Raw genomic sequence first — 27,169 nt, forward strand, 5'->3', positions numbered from 1 at the left:
AGGGATGTACCAAATAATATAATTTTTGGATTTGGCTGAATACTAGATTCTCTCTTGAACCAAATCCAACCCCTAACTTTACTTTGAAATTAGTAAACAAATATGGTTGCTTTCATTTGTCCAGAACTTTAAAATCCCATGACTTTTAGAATAAACTTGGCTAAAAACTCTGATCTTGCCCACATCTGGGATTTGGCAGAATCTTGAGCATTTCATCTATTGCATACATTGTGGGTTTACTAACATATTAAGTGACCATTTCACTTCCTATCTGAGGTTTCATTTTCATAAAGGGTATAAAATCTAATTTGGCAAGACGTTAGAGAAATTAATGTCATTATAACATGGTATATTCAAGTCAACAGCAGTTTGAGACAGAACATGATACGATACATGGTATTTATTAATATGAACATAAATAGTTATTGTAACAGACAGTATTATATAACAGTTACATCACAAATATAAATACAAATCATCTTGTACATTTTAATTCAATTCTTGGTGTTGGTTTCCTAGGTGATTTCTCATTTCTAATTTTGTGTTAAGAATCAGATTTGCCCACTTACCCTCATTCTGTTTGAACGTGTGACATTTATATACATTAACTGGAGAGTGGCAGTTAGGGTAGATCTGGGGACCAGCCCAAAGGCCAGTTTATTTGCGGAGTTATATGTTGTAAATCTCAGTGTCTCAGTGACTAGATCTCACAGTGTTTCTAGAAAAATCACTGCAGTAGAGCAATTATTAAATTGGATAAATGATCTTGAATGCAAGGGATTTATACCCAAAGGGAAGATAAAAAGAGAAAACAGTCTGCAAGCTAGGTTATGTTTAGGTGATCAGATGGACTGGTAGCCCACTGCAGAAGACTATAAGGGCCATTTCATTTGCATCAGGGAGCATATTAATCCTAATAAAAAGATTAGTATATTATATATACCAGGAAAAGAAAAGGTAGGATTGAGGTAGAATGAGCAATGGTTAACTACTGTTGCCTCTGAACCCCTGGTTATGTCATTGTATAGTAGTGCAACGTATATTACAGTCTGTATTTGGCTCTTAATTTGTGAAGGAACAAATGTATATCTTCATTGGATATTATAAATAGTATTATTAAATCTTTAAAAGCACATTCAGCTGTAGATAGGTCGTCTTTCTTTGCGTCTTAGATTAAATATCGTACAGGATGGATGTGGATATTATATCATGATTAAAACCTAGTAACTGAAGATCAGAGGTAGACTGGGTGACTATTAGGTTTGATATTGCATTATATACTAATATGATTACAGTGCAAAAACCTTCCAATCATTTTGTACAGAAACCTGTAGTTTCACATCTGCATGCTTGCCCCTTTAAGTCTATTTTGGCAAACATTGTTTACCCTTTATGCTGCCAAGCTATGACATCATAGTTGGTCTTGCAATATCCATAAAAAAAAAATCTTTCAGAACAGCCCTATAGCATCTGTTTACTGCAGTGTAGTCAGTAGTGCAGCAAATACATTCAGGTATCTGCATTGTCACGCACCAGTGGCATCTCAATCATCATTCAAATAAAATGAAAACCAAGAAGCTTTCCTTATAAAACAATCAAACATACAATTAAAAGTGCAGCCTGACAGCAGGAACAAAAGTATTTTTGGGTAATATTACCCAACACAAAACAATATCTCAGATTTTTTTAATGAATAAATCAACCCCAATATAAGTGCAGTGCAAATACTCAAAAAGGAAATCTGGAAAGTTGTTGGAAAAGTTCTGGGGGTTACAGTGTTCTCAGTCACTAGCTTACAAAATATAATATATGCGTAAAAATATTTTATGTACAAGTTGGCTACAAATAAACATACCTTATATTAACATATTTTTATAATCACAGCATTATTCTTTGAAATATAATTGTCCCTTCTAATTGCACCCCCTGCAAAATAGTACAATAAATGTGTATTGTATCGATTACGTTTTGATTGACAAGTAATGGATCAGTAGGAAGGTCCCCAGTATACACATACATTTGGATGTAATGCAGTGTATCTTGCACACGTTTGTCATATTTTTGTTGTCATTAAGTAAAAACATACCAATACAAAAATATATTGCTTTTGCACCCCAATACTATGCTACATTTTCAGCCACTGCCTTTGATTTTATTGTTCTATTATTCTAAAACTCCTCCTTCAAACTGAAGAGCAAGGAGAGAAACGTGATTATACATAATCCTACCAGATATAACACTCAAACCAAACCCATTGATTTTCTGGAGAGTGCCTGCTAAGTCCTGCTATGTTGAACATTTGATTCACAGTTTCAGAATGACTTCTCTTTCAGGAGTCCAAGTTTACGTAGAGCATCCTTTCGCGTCTCCTCAGATGCATCACGTCCTGAGAACTGCACTGTAATACCCTGAGGCCTGAACCCAGAAGGTCTTGGCATAGAGTAAGTTCTTCTAATGTCCTGGTGAGGAATTGATTGTTTCTGATCATTATTGTCCTGAGCAGCAATAGGTTGTATTTTCTTTTCTGGAGATAGTGCTTCACCTTTAAAAATAACAGTTTTCCCTAAGGGTACAAAAGGGCTTGGCTCACTCTTTAAAATATTACTGATACTTTGATGGTCATTGGGAAATTTTCTGTTAGATTCTGGAGGGAAGTTGGGCGGTATAGAGGAACTAGTCTCCCTTTTTGAGTTATTGATGATATTTTGATTTTCATTCTTATATCTTCTGGGAGCTTCATGAGGGGAACTCCTCGGAGGTACATATGCATTAGTCTCACTTTTTATACTACTGCTGATATTTTGATTATCGTTTGAATAGCTTCTGGGAGCTTCATGCTGTAAACTCTTGGGAGATGTACAGGGTAAAGGCCCACTTTTTAAGCTACTGCCATTTTGGTTTTCATTTGAATATGCTCTGGGAATGTCATGAGCTAAATTCCTGGGAGGTGTAGGCCCACTTTTTAAGTTACTGCTAATACTTTGATACTCATTGAAATATCTCCTGGGATATTCATATGGTAAGCTTTTGGGTGACGAAGGGAGACTTGGATCAGCTTTTAAGATATTGCTGGTATTTGATTTTTCAATGGATAATCTTGTGGACTCATGCAGTAAGCTTTTGGAAAGTTCAAGTTGACTAGGCTCACTCTTTACAGTGCTGATATTTTGATTTTCATTAACATATCTTTTGGGAGAGTCTTGAGGTAAGCTCTTACTATGCCCAAAGGGAATAGGCTCATTCATTATGTTATTACTTATATACTGGGATTCATTTGAATATCTCTTGTGAGAGTCTTGTGGTAAGAATTTAGGAGACATAGAACCATTTGAGACTGTAGATGTAGGTGTTTGGATTCCAGCCTGTACTGTTGTTTCTTTAACTAGGCCTAATTTGGTCAGGGCCTCATACCTAGCTTGTTCAGTTGTCACATCCCGAAATGACGTCTTCCTGCTTAGCTGTTCATAATTGACTCTACTATCTGTGTCATCATCATGCAAAGACGTTCCATTGATGTTGGCCAAAACTTTAGCCTTTCGCTCTTGTACATTGACAGCTGCCTTGGCAATGGTTTTGTTATATTGTTTTCCAACTTGTTTGACACTTATGTTGTTTGGGAAATGATTGGGTTTAGAGTTTGGGCCAGTAAAGTTGAAATGTCCTTCATGAATAGGTGATGTTCCCACACTCCTTTTTAATTCATTTGGCTTCCCCTCACTCAGTGACAATGGCGAGGGATTGAAATTTTCTGTATTTTTCTCTGAAATCTTTTTAGCTATTACAACAGGAGTTGGGATAGCACCAAGAAGTTTTTTGTGTTCTATATGAAATTCAGGATATAATATTTCCTTTTCCCTGGGAGAAGCCATTGCTGGGATAGGAACAGGTGAAGCTGTATGAATTACTGGAGTCACTGGAACACTTGTGTTCAGTTGTGTCTGCTTTTCATCTTGAGATTCCTGTATATCTCTTGTATCTGAAAAAAACCCATATGGTTAGCAATACTTTATGGTCTTTATTGACAGATTATTAAAGAATAGATAGCTGTAGTCTTAAACAATAAATGTATGTTATTCATTTATTAAATAGAAATAATATAGTGAATAATGTGCCCTCTACTTTAAATTATGAGGATATTACTAAGGAGTTCTATGATCATCTTAAATGTATTTTCCTACTTTTAAATTCACCAATTGGTTTTGTAAATAACTTATACAATGGTTTAGTGACAATTCAGCTTTTTTTTTTTTACTCTGCACCTGCAAATTACAGGTCTGTCTGACTTTTATATGTAATTAATGGATTCAACATCTTCAAGAAAATAAATCTTCTTATATTACTTTAATATATTTTCTATTTACATTTTAAGGCTTATCTGGTGTATCAGTATACTTCAAATATCACCTAGCATGCAAGGGTTCATACAATTTATAGTGTGAAGAAAGCAGTTCACACACACAATCAAAATCCACAGATCTAATAAAGTAGTATTAAAATATAGAATTATTTCATATAATACTTAGGAAGTGACTTAATAGTGCAAGGCAAGTTTAACTGAAAAAGAACTTACTTGGCAGAGCGTGCAGTTCTAGGTTTTCTTCAGCCTGAACTAGGTCTATGATTTCGTCATTTTCTGAGTGACTTCCATCTGTTGATATTGAAGTGTTGTATCCACAATTATTATCCTGGGAAACTGGTGGCTCTTCTATATCATCCTCAAAGGCATCTAAGGTTTCCTCAAAAAATAGGAGGGCATTTTTCTCTTCACTGGTTAAATATTTGAGGTTCTCATGATCCTGTCAAGAGAACAAGAGATAAAAATCAAATCAAAGTAATAACGAATTTTCTACATTTACTACATAATAATAAAACATGCATCTAATCTACAACTTACACAGCTCCTATGTTGATCTTAACTACAAATTCCAAATTCAAACTAAGGGTATGTGAAGTGCAGTAGCTGTTTCAATCTGCATCTGGCACCTCCCTATTCCACGATATATGATGTGAGAGGTGTGGTGCTGATTAAAAGCTAATTTAAGGCTGCTATTGTTGAAATCCAAGAAAGATACAATAGAGATAATATATGAATCACACTGAAACAGAAAAATCCTAATAAGGTATAGTAGCGGTTACATAGTTTAAATTGCACATATTGCCTTTGACTACGAACTAAACACTTTTAATGGTACTGATCTTATTACACTACAGCTTAGGTCAGTATCAGAGCAGGTATTAGAGTTCTGAGAATTGTACCCACAATAAACTTGTTATGACCACACCCCTCCAATTACCATGTCCATTTTACAAAATTTGGTAGGTTATTAAAGTTTGAACACATTTCTGGGAGTTTTAGTGCAAAGTTTTTTGTGTTATAACAGTTTTGCTAATGAAAGTGAATTGCCCTTTAAGCTACTAGTCTTCGTTCTCCCAAAAGATCTGCTTATCTTAAATAGTTACAATTGTTTCTTAAATTGTTACAAAAATATCCAACTTCAGCTGCCACATATTCTAGGCTCTCTGCCAAAAAGCCTCTTATTTTAATTAAGTTTCAGAAACGTCGCATCTTTTTCTAGCGTCAGTGCAGGAGATCAAAGAAAAAGTTGGGACATCCTAGGACAGGGATCCCCAACCTTTTTCACCCGTGAGCAACATTCAGATTTAAAAAGAGTTGTGGAGCAACACAAGCATGGAAAATGTTCCTGGATGGAGCCAAATAAGGGCTGTGATTGGCTATTGGTAGCACCTATGTGGACTGGCAGCCTACAGGAGCCTCTGTTTGATAGTACATCTGGCTTTTATGCAACCAAAACTTGCCTCCAAGCCTAGAATTCAAAAATAAGCACCTGCTTTGAGGCCACTGAGAGCAACATCCAAGGGTTTGGAGAGCAACATATTGCTCACGAGCTACTGGTTGGGGATCACTGTCCTAGGAGATGGAACCATAACACTTGCCCTCCAGTGCCCTCTCTGAGAATTACCTGCAAGCACTTGCCATGTGACTTTCTTCCGAGAACACAGCAGTATCCACATGTGTATATGTAAGAATTTCTAGCAATATACTCGGTGCAGAATGCAGAAATCTACCCTGGGCGTACACTAACAGGCCAATGCCATCAATGCATTTCCAAACATGAGGCAGAAGAACACCAGCCATGTTTTTTCTGTGTGCCCCTGGCCTAACAAACAGTGGCATAACTAGGTATTACTGGACCTCACAGCAAATTCAATGTAGGGCTACAAAATATCAGTAAGCTGACTATAATACATTGAAATTGTTCAATAATTAGGGTCTCACTATGTCCTCTACACTCCTGCCCCCCACAACTGCAGGGTCTGCTTCCTCTATAGTTACTCTCCGAGATTTTGTAGTTTTTCATTGCTCGATTCAGATGCAGTTCAGCTAAGCACTAAGGACTTGGCTGAATCCCAATCTGAATCCTGGATTTGGTGAACCCTCAATGGAATTTGTATGCATATGATTAAGATGACAGTGTCCAATCACATGCCAGAACATCAATAACATACTAATGTTCCTCACTGGGACAATGGTTAGTACAGTGCATAACACTAGGCAATAAAAATTGTTGAATTTAATAAGACAACCTCATATCAATATATAAATTAGAATCACAACATTTCAAAGGTTTGGTATACCTTCTGCCTGGCTAAACTGCATTCCCCAGGGTTATTAAAATAACAAAGATTGAATCAGCTTGTACGAGACAGAACACACGTTTTCCTCCTCCATGCTCCAAACAAATAATAGCTTAACTGGAAAAGCTTGTTTACTCATTACCCCCTTATTTGCTTGGGAGGTTTAAACAGAATATTTTCGGAAACAATGCAAACCAAAATATCCCAGTCATTAGCCACTAAATTGTATGTTTCTTGTTTCTGTGACTGTCACACACACTCGGCATTAATGAATAATGAGTACCAGATAAGCCTGAATTTTAAACTACAAACCTCCACTGCTTCTAAGTTATGCATTCACATCCTAGAGAAACCCACCTCGGTGTCATTCTTGCCCTCAAAAACTTTACTGTGCTAAACCAAAAACAGAAAATCACATTCATAATTGCCCTTAATACGGTGTCATCAGTAGATTTATTATATAATCCTAAAGGCAACATGAAATCTACATCAACTGGAAACTAGACTGCCAGCTATGCAGATTCTAAAGTCACTGGCAATCAAAGGATTACAATAAAAATGCTCTATAGAGACAGCAATTCTGAGCCACTTTATTTTTAGTTTAGCTGTTTTTAAGCACATGAATTCATTTCCCTTTCTGCTACGCTTCATCTCTTTAAATATGAATGGGTTGAAGTGCTGTGTTTCAATGTAAAGTAAACAATAAGAAAAACTAAAACCTTAGTTGTTACGAGATAGAGTACAGGAAAGTATGGGATATATAAAAAAAAAAGCTAAAAAATATGCTTTAGCTTCAGGTAAAACAAGGCTCTTATACTGAAGACTTCAGAGTCAGTTGTTGCCCTCCAAAAGATATTAACGCCCTTCACCTGTCCATGGGCTACAACGTACTAATTATAAGAAACTATTTTGTTTACTCTGGTCTGAGAACATATTTTGGACAGGGTAAATCAGTGATTATTAACCTATGGATCTAGTGTTTACTGTGGGTCTCTGTGAACCTGCTGAATCAAAGGGATACTGTCATGGCAAAACATGTTTTTTTTCTTCAAAACTCAGTTAATTGTAATGCTCCAGCAGAATTCTGCACTGAAATCCATTTTTCAAAATAGCAAACAGATTTTTGCATATTCAATTTTGAAATCTGACATGGGGCTAGACATATTGTCAGTTTCCCAGCTGCCCCAGTCATGTGACTTGTGCTCTGATAAACTTTAGTCACTCTTTACTGCTGGAGTGATATCACCCCCCCCCCCAGCAACCTAACAACAGAACAATGGGAAGGTAATCAGATAGCAGCTCCCTAACACAAATAACAGCTCCCTAGTAGATCTAAAAACAACACTCAATAGTAAAAGCCAAGTCTCACCGAGACTGATATAGTTACACTAAGTAGGAGAAATAACAGCCTGCCAGAAAGTAGTTCAATCCTAAAGTGCAGGCACAAGTCACATGACTGGGGCAGCTGGGAAACTGACAATATGTGTAGCCCCATATCAGATTTCAAAACTGAATATAAAAAAATCTGTTTGTTCTTTTGAGAATTCGATTTTAGTGCAGAAGACTGCTGGAGTAGCACTATTAACTGGTGTTTTCACATGACAGTATCCCTCTAAGTACAAATTACATATAACAGTAAATAAGGTGCATTATCAATTCTAAACTGACTATCGGATCACAAAGCAGACTTGCAATAAGAACTATTTTGTCTTGTATTTCGAAGTGGCAAACTGGCAGTTGGATGTAATTGAAGTCACTGACTACAGGCAAGCTCAAACTACATGTTGTAATACAAATAGGATTTGCTTCCATTCTGGCACTAGAGCATTAGAACTTGGGAACTGAAGATGGGCCATCAGGTCTGGCTTAAAGTTGGTCATTCCAATTCACCCCACTGATCAGTTGGGTTGAGGTCAGGGCTCTGTTTTTCCACTTTCATCTTAGCTAACCAATACGGAAGTATAAATAAGGATATTATCCAGGAAAGGGCAAACTTTTGACACATTAGGAAGCAAGGAATTGTCCAAATGGTAAAAAAGCATTCATCACTCCAGCGAATTCATTTCCAATGCCCCAGAGTCCAGGCCAATAGTTTTTGTGGTTTCTACAGCCTCAAACATCTAAGGAAGAAGTGCCCAATAGTTTTGATTAGAGTGTAGTATCCACTGTCCTGATATATTTCTTTATTGTTTTTTGCACTGTGTGTTGGCTGGTTTGCCACCTACATGCAAATAATGTTTGCACTCAGTATGCACATGAAATAAGCAGCCATAACTAATGGCATTCCTAAGCCTGTTATGGTGCATTCACGCAGGTTCTGCCCATGTGTCGAACATTCCCTGCAGATAGTGTCAGCATAAGTAATTCTGTGGGTTGTGAACATGCCAAAAAAACATTGCGTAGGTAATTGCGTGCATTTATTTATTAGTTATTTGGTTTGGCATGTATTTCTTTCATTCTTTCCAGTTGATACAATGTGTACTTGGTTAGTCACTGGGTATGCAACTATGCCTGTACCTGTATTACTGAGCTACCTGAATCCCAGTGCTTTTCTACAAGCAAATTCTAAATCTACTGTACACTGATTATATAAAAAGATTCTGTGCATTTTCATGAATAAGGAGAGTGTGGTGACTTGTTTTTGCACTGAGATGCAATGTCTGATGGCTTCACTGCAATTGCAGAAAAGTTGACTTCATTGTAAACAAGACATATTACAACAATATCTTGCCAAAGTGTTCTCCCCAATAATGTATTGTGTGTGCTAAGTGTAGCTCTGTCTAGCAGCCACTTTACACATGGCTTCCTTGTATTATAGAGAGGCCTCTCCTAGTCCTTTGTAATAAATGCAACTTTTCCGAAGCAGATTTATAGTGCACAGAAGTGCAATACAACTTAAGCATTTTTTTAAAAACTGACCATACAGGAAATAACATATAACATATATTATGTTTGGCATGTGGATCTTAGCCTATTTTAGCCCAAACCAAGCTGATCTGATTATTTTAACATTGGGGCAATGAATGTAGGGGCTTATGAGGTTATCACTAAATGGAGTTTTAAAGGAGAATGAAAAGGTGACATGGCTGCGATCCATCTGGCAGCGCTCCATTTCTCGTTCATGGCTATCTCCTATAGAAGGCAGGGAGGAGAAATCGAGCACCGCCCGATGGATCGCCGCCTTTTCAGAAGAGGAGTATCGGTAAGATATTTCTTAATAAAGTCTTTCCAAATGTAAAGTTAAATGTGTGCTGGTGTTTTTTTTCATTAAGGGCAAACACATTTTTTATAAAAAAATTTTCATGTTACTGTTCCTTTTACTAAAGAAGTAGGATAGAAATATTGTACATTATGTTTTGGAGTTCTGTACCAGCCCAAGGCAACCACAGTCCTTTAGCAGTGAAGATCTGTGTCTCCAAATATACACCAGTAGCTCCCCATCTTCTTTTCTGCTGATTCACTGCACATGCTCTCTGCTGCTGTCACTTACTGAGCTTAGGGATCCACTCACAGTATACAGTACACATAGAATAGAAATGTCACAATATAAGGCTGATTAGTAATTAATACAGTTAATTACTATATGGCAGCACATAAACCAGTGGACTTAGCATCATAATTTAATAATCAGCCCTGTAGCATCATCTTATATTACAGGCCAATCTCATTTTCTGCTTGATAATTTTGCGACGACCCCTAAGCTTAACTTCTCAACCGCTGTTTAGAGCTCACAGAGCATGTGAGTGTCACAGACACTTTCCAAGATGGTGACCCCCTGTGACAAGTTTGAAGTCGTGGATCATGCTGCTATTAGGGGCTGAACTTTAGGCTGGTGCAATAAGTTCAATATATATATATCCATATTCAAAGTCCTAGCGCACACCATCCATGAGTGACTCCAAAATTAGATCACATACCTGGGTGCTACGCTGAAAAAAGCTGCATTATCCATATTCCACTGAAAAAGGTGCACACCAGGATTTTTCAGTTTAAAACTCCATATTTATTAAATACATTTAAAACAGGAACCGGCCAACGTTTCGGTCTTTTTCTAAGACCTTTATCAAGACGTCTTAATAAAGGTCTTAGAAAAAGACCGAAACGTTGGCCGGTCCCTGTTTTAAACTTATTTAATAAGTATGGAGTTTTAAACTGAAAAATCCTGGTGTGCACCTTTTTCAGTGGAATATATATATATATATTTATATATATATATATTTATATATAAAATATGGCACTATAACCATTCATTTTTAGGGTTTAGTTCTCCTTTGAAACCAGTCCCCAGCCAGATATCAGACAGGTGGTTTGTCCTATACACAGGTCAATAGGATACTGCTTGGCTTTAGACATTCAGTGAAAAGGATATCCAAACTGGTACTTCTAAAATCAACCTATTTCCTATGCACAAGCATTATATACACAAGTGAGCTTGCACATCATTAGAATTTGGTATTATTCCATGTTCAACAGAAACACATGACACATGACCTACAGAGGCAACACTGTACGATGTGTTAAATACCGGAAACAACCAGACTTGAATTTTAATTGATAGTTATGCTCTATGCATAAATCATTGCCTCTGTGTGACATTCCTGCTTAATGAACTGTATCCAAGGAAACCACGTATGCCACATTCTAGCAGACATAGCTTCACATTCACAGGTCATGAAGCTGGACGGACTCTGATAATAAGCTAATGAGCCCATCTGGTATAATTATTTCCTGCCTTAATGATTACTCGTCATCCACATGCTAAAGGTTCACAAGGTATTCATAATGCGTATAAGAAAAAAAGACTAAGTCTTTCTCAAAAGGTAGCTACTATACATTCTAGCTTACTTACTAACATGCTACTAATTTGCTCAAGTGCAGAAAGTCATAGCAAGCAATCCTATGCTGTTAGCAGTTTCAAGAAGAATGTGCTGGTAATGGTTACTTCACTTCACTATATATGAATAGCAATTGCATTTTTATTTGTTTTCTTTTCAGATTTATATCATTTAATTGAAAAAGGTGAGATCTGGGAAAAGGTTTGGGAGCATCAAGCAGCCTCCACGGAAGCAAATTAAAACAAAAATGTGACTTGTTATTGCACTCATGCCTATAAACTTAGTAGTGGTGGCTTTTAAGTGGTCTGGGGTGAATGTTGTTATATTGTGAATATGCAGGCCCAGATTTGTGGTTAGGCCACAAAGGCCTAGGGCAGCAAATTGTTGGGGTGGCATGCTGCCTGCTAACCGCTTTTGAACTGGGGACTGGGCGGGAGATTGAATCTCTCACTGCCCGGTGGTCCCCATTTCTGGCAATCTAGGGAACTGTCTGCAAAGTAATGTAGGTGAGCAGTGAGGCTGTGGGGAAGGGGGTTGTGAGTGGTTTGTGTGAACTGTTGGGGGCAGGGGTGTGTGTGAATGGGTCAGGAGGGCCAATGAGGCAGTGGGGAGAGTGACTTAGGGGTGCACCATTCCGGCCCTATGAATGTGATCTCATACACAAATTAGATGGTTCAGTAAATTTTAGATAACAGGGATGGGATCTGTTATCCAGAAACCAGTTATCTAGAAAGCTCAGAGTTACAGGAAGGCCATCTCCCACAGATTCCATTTTAAATTATTTTAAAAGATTTTCTAGTAGACTTCAACCCTTTAAGAAATAAACCCGTACCCCCACCCCTTGTAAACCTTTGGAACTTGGATGCCAGAATCTGCGCCAAGGGATTAGTATAAAGTATGGGGCATTTGCCCGGGGGGGTAGTTAGGCTGGGGGGAGGAGGGAGATCGGTCTATGGGTTTATTTCTTAAAGGGTTGAATTCTCCTTTAAAGGTATGAAGATCCATATTATGGAAAGATCTGTTATCCGGAAAACCCCCAGGTCCTACGCATTCTGGTAACAGGTCCCATACCTGTGTTCACATTTTACGGTAAACACAGGAATTCTAGGGGCAGTCCTGACTTTGACATAATATTCTCTTTATCCTCAGCATAAAGTCTTGGGGCATTAATCCTTTTAGCAGTTCTATGGTGGCACTTCTCATTCTATACAATGGAAAATGTCCTCTGAACTATTATGGAGACAGGGATTACTTTATATGAACTTTACAATGAGTGAAAGTAAGAGCTATATTTCTAGTTGGCTCGTGGCATGTCACACGACTGAGCTCCTATCATTAAGTGTATACTGAGACGTGAAATATAGTCTGATCAGATTGCAAGCTTTTTATGCAATGGCATAGTGTTACCACAAGCTCAGCTATAGAGGGTTGGAATCTGCTGTGTAAACATAGCTTGTATTTGACAAGACAAAAGTTTTAATTTACCTTGATTAAAGGGGCGGTGATATAAATAAAAAATAAATTGTCATCATTTAAACCATCTAATTAAAGGTGTAGCTCTGAAAACATTGTCGTTTCAACAAAAAACTGCCATTATCAGGACATGGCTCTCATTGGCTTTAGAAATATTAGTATAATTACTTGGTTAAAATGTCTGTTAAAAACAATAGCTTCAAGACTATTTAGCCTATTAAGCAGAGGACTTATAATGACCCGGCCGTTTTCATTGGACACTTCAAAAGAGAACAAATGGTGGGGGGGCAAGTGGATAAGACTGGTACCTTCCTTCCAGTTTCCATTGCATAGAATACAAAAAGATTTCATCCACTTGCCAAAAAAGTAAGCATTTATTTCATGAGATCAAAGTTTGACCCCAAATTACACCACATACCAACGTTTCGGGGAGCTGTTACTCAATACCTTCCTCAGGTTTTCTTTGGACACTTTATCTCAGGGTGAAATAATGGCCAGGCCTTATACAGAATATACATTGATAACATCAGGCTTCGGGATGTGAGCTTGTACAATAATCCAGGCCAACTGGATTAGAGGTGGGTAGCTGGTGCACTAATTTTTTTAGTTAAATCATAGTTTAATAAGTATAGGGATTAAAGAGTATTCTGCTATAGTTATTGCTCTTCAATACCTGTTCTTTGACAGAGCCTGTTTTAGTGAGTTAAAGGGTTTTTAGTTTCCTAATGGATATGTTATTCTGTTCCCTTAAACTGACAAAAGGAGGAGTCTATGATTCCTAGGCGTTGGTTTGCTCATAAATTAGACCAGTTAAAATTTATGTTAAAGGAAATTGATGGAATTGTTGCAGCACCTCCTGAACATACTAAATAGGCCAGTTTTATTTTTCTGCGGACAGCGAGAAATAATTTATGATCAGATCTAAAAATACACATTTTCTAAATTTTTTTGAGACTTTAATCACCTACACCATATTTTTATATAAAAATGTGATAGAACCACTTTTAGGCAGTCACACACAGGCCATTATTATTGCTTTCTGAAAAATCAGCTTACAGACCAAACAGCTATATATTGAGATATTTCACAACATTTCACAATATTCTGCTTGAATTGCTAAATAGAACCGACGTGCCCAAGACGACTTCATTTATAGAAGTTTTACATAACGGTTCATGTTACTTTACACAAAATATGCACGAATACGTTAAATTTTAATGATTTAGATGTCTGCAACTGGAATAGAAGCCCAGAAACCATTACAGCACAGGGCAATTTTGGTGCACTATAGTTCAAAATTTTCCCATTGAATAGTATTATGTCCAGATTAAAAAGTGTCACCCTCCCTGAGAGTGTGGGCATTAAAGTCAATGGCCAGAAAAAGATGCAAAATGAGCCAACGGTATACATTTAAAGCATGCAAATACTTCCAGGTGGGAAAACATATTAACAGAATCCTCTATAGGCTGTTGTTTTAAAATTTCATGGTCACTGGCACTTACCAAGTTAGAACTTCGAGATCTGGAACGAAGACTTCCCTGACTATCGAAACTTCCGCTTCTTTCAGAGTCGCTGAACCTGCGGCTGTGAAAGTCAGGTTCCATTTCTGAGGAGCTCAGTTTTATAAGGTTGCTTGGCATTTTTCAAAAAAAGAGCTTCTGCAACTAGTCCTCAAGAAGAGAAGGCTGGCTTGTAAAATGTTTACAACCATAAATCATAGTCTGAAATAACAAATAATTACAAATAATTAAAATGATGTATTATTAAATCATGGGCACAGATAAATATTGCATTTAATGTACATTATTAGTATTAAAAGGAATACAGATCTAGTCACAAAGCCTTCTACTAGACCTTATGACAATTATTTGCTTAAATAGGAATATGACTTCAATAAAACAGCAGATTGATTCACAGAATTAATAAATTATTAATTTATAGAACAGATATTTATCAGAATTAAAGCCTGTAATTATGCCAATTTGTCGGAGATAAATTATCAGCTAGAAACAAAATATGATTATGCCTTTTGGGTACCATCAAGGGAGGATTACTCTGCAATTTCCGGTGTGGAGTTCAAATTGGATCCTGAATGGTTTCTAACATAAGTGCTTTATACTAGTGTGCTATCAGTGGACTCTGGATTATTTGTGAAAACACAGACACCACTGTATGCAAGCCCTGCTGCGAAAAAATACTGCACATAATAAAAATGTTCATGGCAGCCTACAAGCATTTCTGATCTTTTATAGCTGCTCAGTCAAAAAACAGATTACTAGGAAGCACTCTGAATGATATCACAAGATTGAATTTAAAAATAAGAAAATTGCTGAAAAACATAACTACTTCCAGCTCACAATAAAGACACACCAACCATAATAAATTAACAGGCCCAATGTAATGTAGAGTACCAACCAAAAAAATGGATTACTGGCTGTAATGATGGTTGACACTCTTTCATAATACCCTATAAAACCAATTTCTTACTACCCATAAATCATGGCTGAACCATTAGAAAGACTATTACTAGCATCATTTACCACTATGGAAAAATATACTGCAGCATATAGTCCATAGGTCTTAAATGCTCTTTTATAGCCCAAGAAAAATTACGCTATATGCAGTGAGTAATCCAATTCCCTACAATGATCTGGGGGGTGGGTAATATTTGTTATAAAATAATTTTGACTCTCGTGATGTCCAGTCTCAAGGGCACCTGGATATCCTGCTTAATGAACAGTTTAATGTCATCTTGTGTTCACTTTCAATTTATAACATCAAGCAGGCATGATCAAAAGCCTTAAGGTGATGCACATGATGGATTTTTGATGTAACTTTACTGACATATTTAGTAGACGTAATTTGTTTGATCTAAACAATAAATAATGATGTTTGTAAAAGTTAAAAAAAATCATTAACCTAAATATGAAGTAATACAATAGAATGGCTCTACATGGTAATATGTGATTTTTTCCAACCTTAAAATACCAGTACTTTATGTGTGTTAGAACGTTTCGTAGGCATTCTCCACCGAAAAACTATTTTTTGCACAGTGAAAGAACTTTAAACAACTCTCAGATATATGTTCATTCAAATTTTTCAATGGCTTTACAGTTATTTTAGAATGTAATAGCTATTAGAATAAGCATTTGTTAAGTTGCTTCTCTGCACTCCTGGCTTTGATCAGTGCTGAGTCGGAGTTGGAAGCCAAAATGTACCGTCTCTGACTCCGAAAAACTTTACAAGCACTGAAAATAACCAAATAAGATTTAAGAGCTTCTTTGAAGGAGGATATGACAGAAGCAATTCTGTTTCTAAGAACAATAGGTAATTTTGGATTGTATTTAACAGTTATTCTACAGCTATATGCCAGGTTCAGTTAATATATGTGTTGTTTTAGGTTTTCCAATTGTTTTTGCTTTATGTAGTTTATTTTAACCTTGATTATGATTTAGAATTGCCAAAGGATGTGGTTTATATTTTTGAGCTTTGGCATTGATAAAATGCCTTTGTATGTTGTGTACTTCTTTCAATCAACATGGAAACTACATTAGTATATTAAAGGAACAGTAACACCAAAAAAATGTAAAACATTTTAAAGTAATTAACATATAATATACTGTTAGCATGCACTAGGAAAAGCTGTGCTTTCATATTGCATTGCATTATTTGTTACATAACAAATAAAACACCATTGTATTGGACAGGGCTTATCTGTTATGTGCAATGTAACCTGTGCTTTTTCTCCATTTTTCCCCACCTTGAAGAGCTGCCCCATGGCTACACAGCAGCTTGTTTATATAAACTATAGTAGTCCGTAAACGGTTTCTTCTTAATCACATCAAAAATACATCATGTGCATCACTTAAAGGCTTTTGATCATGCCTGATTGATGTTATGAATTGAAAGTTAGTTTTACCAGTGCAGAACAATAGTACATTATATTTTAATTACTTTGAAACACTTTCAGTTTTTGGTGTTACTGTTCCTTTAAAAACAGATGAGTCGGAGTTGAAGTCCGAAGGTACCATAAAATGAGTAGTCAAAGGATTTATGCACCTACTCCACAGCCCTGGCTCTGATGCCTGAAACAAAATTGCAAACCATTTAAAGCTTGAGCACAACATAATCTCCCTAGTAAGACATTAAAATGACCAATCATATAGTTAGAGAACAATAAATGGTTTAAAGGGATTTTCTTGCTGAGCAAACCAATGGCATTCCATATATGAGCGATACTTTTAAGGTTAAGGCTCATTATGTTATAGTGAGATTGGGTATACTGGTGGGAAAACGTTTAACCTCCTCACCCAATGCCCTTTTATGCAATGCTGTAGAATAAAAGAAAATGGCATTTTACATATTTAAATTGCTGGTGGGTTATGGCCAGTCTGACAAACGAAGCTTTTTACTGTGAGAACCAGCAATTGATGCTACAAGTGTGAACACTGTTTACTGTCCCCTCCTTCATCAAAATATATGAGCACAGATTCATCATGCAAATAAAAACAAACCATCAAATTAAAATCAGTTTTTGTGTGGATTTGATCGTAGAGTGTCAAAACAGACCATTTATTGAGGAAATTATAGATTAGTGAAGGTACATTTACCTGGCAAGATTCCCCAGAAGGGAGGACAAAACAGAGAATGGTAACCCAGGCTGACAGAACACAATAGTAGGAATATTACAGACAATTGTGAGAATATTTTGTATTTTTCAAACCCTTTGTTTCTATTCTAAATTGAGACCCAACCAGATGTTGCACTGCCAATGAGGTGTTTTACTTCAAAGAGTAAAGAGAATAAAATGTGTCATGGTTTGGCATAAAGGAATACAATGGGGCTCATTTATAAACACTGGGCAAATCTGCACCTGGGCAGCGACCCATGGCAACCAATGAAATGATTGCATTCAATGCTCAGTCTGCAGCTGGCTGATAAAAGCTAATCACTGGTTGGTTGCTATGGGTTACTGCCCAGGTGCATATTTGCCCAGTGTTTATAAATGACCCCCAATGTATGTTATATGCCATAGGTTTCCAGATCCATAGAAATTTGTTTTATCACTATAAGGTGAACAGAAGCTGATCTTGTAGCCTGTGTTGCTCCATCAATCTATTTTAAAACACTTTGCCATTGTGCCCTATATTTTGTCTTTGAACTGTACCATTTTGTAAAAAAATGTTTTTGTTTGAAGTGTGAACTACAAATCATTTCTGAAATCCAGGTAGCGGAAATGTCTACATAAACAGCTATGAAAGTTACGATGCTTTCCTAACAAACCAACATTTAAGTTACAGCTGGTGTCTCTTTAAGTTTAGTACTGGTGATTTATATCTCAGAAACCCTCCATCATGACCTGTCAGCTATAAATTATAAGTTAAGCGACATCCATCTTGAGGCTCTGATCTGGACAAACAGTAATGCTACAGATAGTCACTCTACTCCTCCCTTCCCCAACTGGTTGTACTTGATTTTCAAGAACAGCTTTACATTCTTCTAAAACGAATGAGCTAGATAAACATACTTGTCTTAACCTGGGAAAGTTCCTGGAGACCAACACAAAAAAATAAATAAATAAGAAAAAAATAATAAGGTATATCCACTATTTGTGCACAGCATATTCAGATGAAGACCTTCTGAAAAAATCGTTTAAATAGGCGGTTTACCTTTAAGTTTTAATATCTTATGTAATTGCTAATGATAAACAATTTTTCAACTGGCCTTCATTTTTTTTTTTTTTTTATGGTTTTTGAATTATTTGCCTTTCCAGCTTTCAAATGGGGGTTCACTGACCCCCATCTAAAAGTAAATGCTCTATAAGGTTACAAATGTACAAATGTATTATTATTGCTACTTTTTATTGTTCATCTTTCTATTCAGGTCCTCTCCTATTCATATTCTAGTTTTTTTATTCAAATCAATGCATGGTTACTAGGTTAGTTTGGACCCTAGCAACCAGACTGCTGAAACTGCAAACTGGAGAGCTGCTGCTAAATAACTAAAAACACAAATAAAAAATTAAAACCAACTGCAAATTGTCTCAGACCATCATTCTCTACATTATACTAAAAAAGTGCACAGATACGTAAATGATCTTATAGCCCATCATCACCTTTTAATGGCTCCTCTCACTATAATATACAACTGTTGAAAATACATGCTTTACATGTAATTATCAGTTATTAAAATGAAAAAAAAAAAAAAAAAAAAAGTGTCATGCATGGTTACAGTTAATGTGCAATTGTGTCCAGAAGGGCACATTACTAATACAAATGTAAATACAGTCCATTATCCAGAAACCCGGTATCTAGAAAGGTCCGAATTAGGGGAAGGCCATCTCCCACAGACTCCATTTTAATAAAATAATTAACATTTTTAAAAGATATTTCCTTTTTCTCTGTAATAATAAAACAGCACCTTTTTTTTTTTATCCCAACTAAGGTATAAGTAATCTTTATTGGAGGCAAAAACAATCCTACTGGGATAATTAATCTTCAAATGATTTTTAGCAAACTTAAGGTCTAGTGTTCCAAGACCCCTTATCCGGAAAACTCCAGGTCCCAAGCATTCTGGATACCAGGTCCCTATCTGTATAGCTATATCGCATCAAATGCTAATGAACGTGTTGTTATGTTTTTAGGTCAACATAGAGCACACAGAGAAAGATCTGAATAATTAGAGGCAGGGCTGAACATGCAAAAAACTCTTCACTTTTACATTAGGTTGCATGCAAAAATTTAAATCCCAAAAGCTGGAAAAACAGGAAATAACAAGACAGTAAACATGAGGCACAGCCTGAAGAGAAAAAGAGTTCATTGTACATGGAAAAAGGAACTATGCAAATGAATGAGTTTGAGTTTTTCCACAACATAATCAAATGCATACTTTAGTATAAGAGTAGGACTCCACAAACGATTTTTCCGCCATCCGACGCGACACGACTGTCGGATGCAGATGCTGCACGCTGCGTCTGCATCCGACAGTCATGTCGCGTAGGATCAACACGTCGGATCGCAATAAAATCGTTCGTGGAGTCCTATCCTAAGAGAAACCACAATTTTTTTTAAAAAAAAAAAGTACTTTAGCCACACATGATTTGAGAAACCAGGGAACCACTGTAACAGAGGGATACTACTCCATACCTCCCAACTGTCCCATTTTTTGCAGAACAGTCCCGATTTTGACAGCTCAACTCGCAGTACCGGATTGATATTGAAATGTTCTCTTTGATCTACTGCACTGAACAGCCAGAAAAAGAGACAACGTTTATAAAACTTAATTGGCTTTTGGCAGAGAGCCCAGAATATGTGGCAGATGAGATACTTTTGTTACAATTTAAGATAAGCAAAGAAACAATTGTAACAATTTAAGATATGCAGGTCTCTTGTGGAAACTTGCAGCTTAAAGGGCAACTCACCTTCATTAAGTTTGGATCATATACAAGGTATGGTTTTATTATTATAAAGAAAAAGGAAATCATTTTTAAAAATTTGTATTATTTGGATAAAATTAAGTCTATGGGAGATGGCCTTCCCGTAATTCCGAGGTTTCCAGATAACTGATCCCATAGCTGTACAGGAATTTGTAGAGAATTGATCTTTTTACAAGTCTGTTAGGGACTTAAGGTAATAGCCAAAGCATCGCACGTTAAAAGGTTCATACCACTGGTTTAGTGCTGGGTTATCAAACTCACAGGCAGTGTACCTCAACATCTTTAGAACATGCTAAGAACAGAATACAGTTTAAAATATATTAATATTGATAAAATCCTGGTGTTCCCAGTCTGCTGTCAAAATGTATCCAGCTGCTTGCCTGTTGTGTTTAACAACAGCTATATGCTGGCAGGAAGGGGTTAAAAAGGATTTAAAAAAATGACATGTCCCACAGATTCTATTTTACTAAACAAGTTAAAGTATATAGTGAATAAAGTACCCCCTCTTGTAAAATATAAGGATATTATAAGTTACCGAGGAGTTTCATGACCATATAAAAACACGAGGCCGAAGGCCGAGTGTTTTTATACAGGTCATGGAACTCCGAGGTTACTTCTAATATCCTCATATTTTACAACTGGGGGTACTTTATTTATTATAATACACAAGTTTCAGTGAGTCATGTGACCGAAATGACATCAGAACTCACCGTTTATAAGGATATAATTTACAAGATATTCATGGCTTTTGTGTATTATATGAGGTTATCTTTCAAAATCTTTGTTTTGCCACTATCATTTGTTGTAGTCAGTTGCTAGGTTCAGACATATCCCTTTAACCTTAACTGCACAGAAGCAACAATGACAGTAAAATTGATGGGTATAAGGTGTTTTCGCAGAAAGCCATACATGGATATGTTTCCATTGTTAGCTAGTTTCAAATCAAAGTATACCCTGGAAATAAGTGGGGATTAGATGTCCAGAATAACATTTGATGCCTTCTGTCAAGTCTCTTTGTTTTGCACGTTTACAGTCTAGCACTCAGATGTGTGCTTTTGTGAGACAACAATACAAAAACCGCACTGGCAAACCAAGTGTGTATGGATCTATGAGTAACCCATCATTTGCCAGACAGGATAAAAAGAAATGTGTAAAGTTAGTTTAATTGCTGCACACTCCCACACCCTTTGCACCTTATATGAAAATCCAGTCTGTCAGTCCAACCAGTTTGTTTAGGCTTGAATGGTTACATACAGATGCAGATTTACCAAGATTCTTGATCGAAAGAAAAAACATCACTGCGAAAAACATGAGCAACGATTCACTGACTTTTCTCCTTGAACCCTAGTTTATCTAAAAAAACACAGTTGTCCAGTTTGGAGTTTTTTCACCGAAACAAGTTGCACACAAGTTTTTTTTGATGAGGTTAACATCTCAAACATTTTAACGAACAATAATTTGTCAGAGAATATTCCCTATTGACTTTTATAGAACCGTGCCAAGTTTTACTTTTTTTATTTGCATTTTTTTCCTTCAATAACTCCAACCATTTGAGTTTTTGGGAAAATACTCACACAAATAGGCCTCGCTATTGATCTCAAATCGAGAAAAAAGCAAACTTGAATTTTAATATATAAACCCTCAACTGTTTTTGAAAATCACCCTCATCATTTAGCCAATGAAAATGACACAGATTTTGGAGCTTTTCCTTGAACCTCTCAAGTCTTTGTTTAGGTCACAAATAATTAGTAGCAGTCTTAACAGATCTCCCCAGTTATACATTAGGATGTTAGTAGCCATCCAGCTGTGCCTTCACATTAAGAAAGCTAAGCTGTAGTTCCCTGTCAGGACTGTCTAGCTGCTGATTGTCTGGCATTTATAATAAAATGTATTTAAATTGCATCTAGTGGCAGGATTAATCTTGCAGAGGATTTAATTTTAGCTGTGCAAAACTTACAGAATCAGCTTTTGAATGTAATAAATGAATGTGACAATTCATGGAAAGCTTTCCATAAACCCAGATTGGATTGTTAATGCTTATTTCTACCTTAAAGGAGCAGGAAAGGTTACGTGCGATCTTGTAAATCTACAAGTGTGAGTTCACTTACAGATTCAATTATGGAACATCATACGGATATCACTGTAACTGTGCAAACAGCAAACCAAATAGTATACATTAAGTGTCACGCCTATAATTTCTATCCAGCTCTGGCAGATAAAAGCAGAACTGAGAGAGATGGATGACTGGATCACTTAATTGCTGACTGGGACTATTTTATAAACAGGGAGTTGGTTTTTTGTGTGCCTCTTAATTAATGGCTTGTGCACACGACAGACTTCCCTACATGCTGCAACCCCTTCCAATAGCCACAGTTAGATTGGAAGCAGTTGAACAATTCCTTCCAAGTTCCATAGCCTTGGAGATTTCAAGCATTTAAACATCATTTACTTTGGGTAAATGTAAATTTACCCCAAGTGCCACCAAAACTGGTCTTTAGGATTGCCCCTCATCCACTGCAGTGAGACCTAGTTTGGAAATCTATGACACAGACCTAAAAACTGTTATTGATTTCTTTATGAATGTAGATTTATGAGTTAGTATGATGCCAAATCCATGGGTAACGTGTATATCAAGGTTACTTAAAACATCTCTCTTTAAAATCTAAAATGTTTGGTGTTCTTGTTTTTGCAGCCTCTGCTTCTTGAGCTGCACATGCATTCTTCAACAAATAATGTTGTTGCTTCCACAGAGGAATCACAAACCTTGCCTTACCCAGCTGGTTCTACGCTTGTCCAGTAAATTCTAAACTAATGTTTGTTACAAAGCATAAAAAAGAAACACTAATAGGTTTATATGATATTCTCCTAAAGGTAAAGATCATCCATCCTTTGAAATACAGAGTTACACTTGCCCTTGGTGGACATATAACAGTTATTTATATATATATATATATATATATATATATATATATATATATATATATATATATATATATATATATATAGTCTTCCACGAAAGCACTCACTCACTGGAGTCGCCATCCAGCGTGTATCAAAAAATCATTTATTGGTGTATCAACGCGTTTTGGCTCACCTGGAGCACCTAGCAAATGTGAATTATATATATATATATATATATATATATATATAGTGAATAAAGTACCCCCTTTTGTAAAATATAAGGATATTATAAGTTACCAAGGAGTTTCATGACCATATAAAAACACGAGGCCGAAGGCCGAGTGTTTTTATACAGGTCATGGAACTCCGAGGTAACTTCTAATATCCTCATATTTTTCAATTGGGGGTACTTTATTTATTATAATACACAAATTTCAATGAGTCATGTGACAGAAATGACATCAGAACTCACGTTTATAACTGATGACATCAGAACTCACCGTTTATAAAGATATAATTTACAGGATATTCATGGCTTTTGTGTATTATATAGTGAATAAAGTACCCCCTCTTGTAAAATATAAGGATATTACAAGTTACCGAGGAGATTCATGACCATAAAAAATCACAAGGCCGAGTGCTTTTATACAGGTTGTTCGAGGTAACTTCTAATATCCTCATATTTTACAACTGGGGGTACTTTATTATAATACACAAATTTCAGTGAGTCATGTGACAGAAATGACATCAGAACTCACTGTTTATATGGATATCATTTACAAGATATTCATGGCTTTTGTGTATTATATATATATATATATATATATATATATATATATATATATATATATATATATATATATATATATATATCTCACACACTGTAGAATGCTACAGATCTACTACAAGGAACCTCATGAAGAAATGCAGTATATAAAAGAATGTTTAGTGATGTCATCAGTTACAATCAGTAATGTAAGTGCTTAGTGAAGTCAATTAACACAACTCACTGAAACATTATAATAAATAAAGTACCCGCTTTTGTAAAATATGAGGATATTAGAAGTCACCTAGGAGCACTCAGTCTGTAGCCTCCTGCCTTTATATGTGTTTATAGAACTCAGCATTGAAATTGAATATTATATTTTAGAATAGAGGGTGAATTATTCTCTCTTTACTGCAGCTCTTTACTTTTTGGGGAGGTCAGTTTAGCTTTACTTTTTATTACTGGTTATCCTTTAGGGCCCCCCAGTACTGTAGGAACTTAACTTGTTTTGCAAATCAATACTGAAAATGCACCCCATGACATTTCTGGTCCCCAGACTTTATGGTATGCCCATTATTACACTCTAGAAAATAATGGAGCAAACAGTAGAAACAAATTATTTAGTATTTGTGCGATTATTATAAATGTATTAAATCACAGGATTAACTTTTATTTAATGTAAATAAGATGTTGGGGAGCACCTCCCATCAAATGTGAAAAGCAGAAGATGGTGTGCAGGGTCAAGTAATAAATCACAAGAAAAAGAGAAAGGGAAAGAACTGACCCATATATTTGCACCCTCCCATCAAATAGTGTCCACAAACTCGTGTATAAATATATACACACACATTAAAACATAACTTTTATTATCAATAATTAAATAAATGAAATAGTCCAGTGATAATTAAAACACGGTTAGGACTGGGGAGACGGATTACCTAGGGGTGGTGGTACAGATAAATGGCAGTATTAAATCTGGGAGATCACCCCAAAAAACAGTTTTTTCTTATTTCTATCAGAGGTATAAACAAATGTAGGGGTAGTATGAGTTATGGAAATCATCCAATACAAATCATTACAATTCACCCACCTAAAATCACATACCACAAAGGGTCAGTGGGACTGAGAAATGGAAATATTCGACTTCTGTTTATGTTAGATATTGACTTTTCTGTTTGAGAAATAAATAAGTCTACAGACAAGTACAGATACAGTATAAGGGGCACATTTACTATGGGTCGAATATCGAGGGTTAATTAACCCTCGATATTCGACCATCGAAGTAAAATCCTTTGACTTCAAATATCGAAGTCGAAAGATTTACCGCATGTCGTTCGAACAATTAAATCCTTCAAATCGAACGATTTTCCTTCGATCAGAAATTACTTAGACAGCCTATGGGGACACCTTCCCCATAGGCTAACATTGTTGCTCGGTAGGTTTTTGGTGGCGAAGTAGGTGGTCCAAGTTTAAAGAGACAGTACTTCGACTATTGAATGGTTGAATAGTCTAACGATTTTTAGTTTGATTCGAAGTCGTCGTCGAAGGTCGAAGTAGCCAATTCGATGGTCGAAGTAGCCAAAAAAAAAGGTAGAAATTCAAAGTATTTTTCATTCTAATCCTTCACTCGAGTTTAGTAAATGTGCCCCTAAATGTCTGGATCTGCCTCACATTGTCTGTTTCATACAAGGTCAGATTTCTAAAGCTGTATATGCCTTAAAAAAAAATTGGTGTAAAAATGGAATGCATAATTATAAAGCTCCACTGTAGTCCTTACATGTAACTCCATGCTTCTCTTTCTCAGAAACCCATTATTATTGTAGTGTAGATAGATAGATGATAGATGATAGATCCATAGCTAGATCGTTTTCTTATACAGCTGATGATTTCACATCACCACCAGAGACCTGGATTAACCAGCTGAATGGCACAAGTTCAGGAGGAGAATGAAAAGTGGTGGTGCTCAATGCCAGCATATACCGTAAATGACTTTCATCAAAATAACACTTGTCTTACTCCCTCCTGCTTCACACATCTCACTATACAAACTTAATATGTCCACTGGAAAATGTTGTGTATTTCAATATAAGTCCTATGTAGTGCAAAAAAAACCATTAGGGCTACATTTATTATGGCCACACTGGGTTCTGTTGCAGTGCCCTGAGAGCTCTGAATGTCTCATTTCACTACATTATCATTAAATCTACACAGGGAAACAGGTAGCACACAACTTACAAGAGTATATATATTACAAGCAGAGAGTTGCTGGAGACTCACCTGTGCTGAGCTCTGTGCTGTGAGGGCGCCTCAGTATCAGTTGCCAGTGTCACTGAGGAGGAATGACACAGGTGAATGCTTCAGGTGTCTCACTGTGACTTGTAGAGTGAAGAGTAACTAGCTGGAGTGGGGAGGAGAGACTGTAGGAATGTTCATTTAGAAATCAGATCACACCCTTAAACGCGGAAAAGATGTATAGCGCCACCTAGTGGCACCTGTACGTTGCTGCAATGCAATCCCTCACAAGAGCTGCGGGAATATGTTGTTTTGCACTTGATGTTTGATTTTAAATGCGTTATTGAGCACTGGGATGGATTCTCCCAAAGTCTTTTTAACATGAAAAATGAAAAAGACTGGCTTGTTAGCCTTTGAGTTATCTTTTAGTATGTCGTAGAGAGTGATATTCTGAGACAATTTGCAATTGGTTTTCATCTTTTATTATTTGAGTTATTTAGCGTTTTATTCAGCAGCTCTTCAGGTTGCAATTTCAGCAATTTGGTTGATAGGGTGCAAATTACCCTAGCAACCATGCATTGATTTGAATATGAACAGGAGCAGGCATGAAAAGACAAAGAGCATTTGTGTTTATATGGGGTCAGTGACAAATAATTGAAACTATGTAAAAAAAATTAGACTAATCAGAATAAGATAATAAGGCTAATCGGAAAGTTGCTTTGACTTGGCTATTCTATAACATACTAAAAGTTAACTGAAAGGTGAACTCCACCTTTAAATGTAAAAACAGGGCAGAGTGGTTAGGATGGGTTTGTGCCATTGACTGTATGGCTAGTAGGTAGGTTTCGCCTTACCTCTTTAAATCAGGGC

The 27,169-nt window shown here is 36.3% G+C and overlaps 1 protein-coding gene across 1 annotated transcript; it reads right to left on the reverse strand.

The window, feature by feature from the left end:
* Positions 1-385: 385 nt before the first annotated feature.
* Positions 386-26,502, reverse strand: proser2.L (proline and serine rich 2 L homeolog). Its single transcript, XM_018252732.2, has 4 exons — positions 26,345-26,502; positions 14,468-14,686; positions 4,571-4,796; positions 386-3,976 (listed from the first exon to the last, which is right to left on the reverse strand). Exons 2-4 carry the CDS (start codon positions 14,603-14,605, stop codon positions 2,313-2,315), a joined length of 2,028 nt encoding a protein of 675 aa, XP_018108221.1. The 5' UTR covers positions 14,606-14,686; positions 26,345-26,502; the 3' UTR covers positions 386-2,312.
* Positions 26,503-27,169: the final 667 nt, after the last annotated feature.

This window comes from Xenopus laevis, chromosome 3L, assembly GCF_017654675.1.
Source record: "Xenopus laevis strain J_2021 chromosome 3L, Xenopus_laevis_v10.1, whole genome shotgun sequence".
Lineage (NCBI taxonomy): Eukaryota > Metazoa > Chordata > Amphibia > Anura > Pipidae > Xenopus > Xenopus laevis.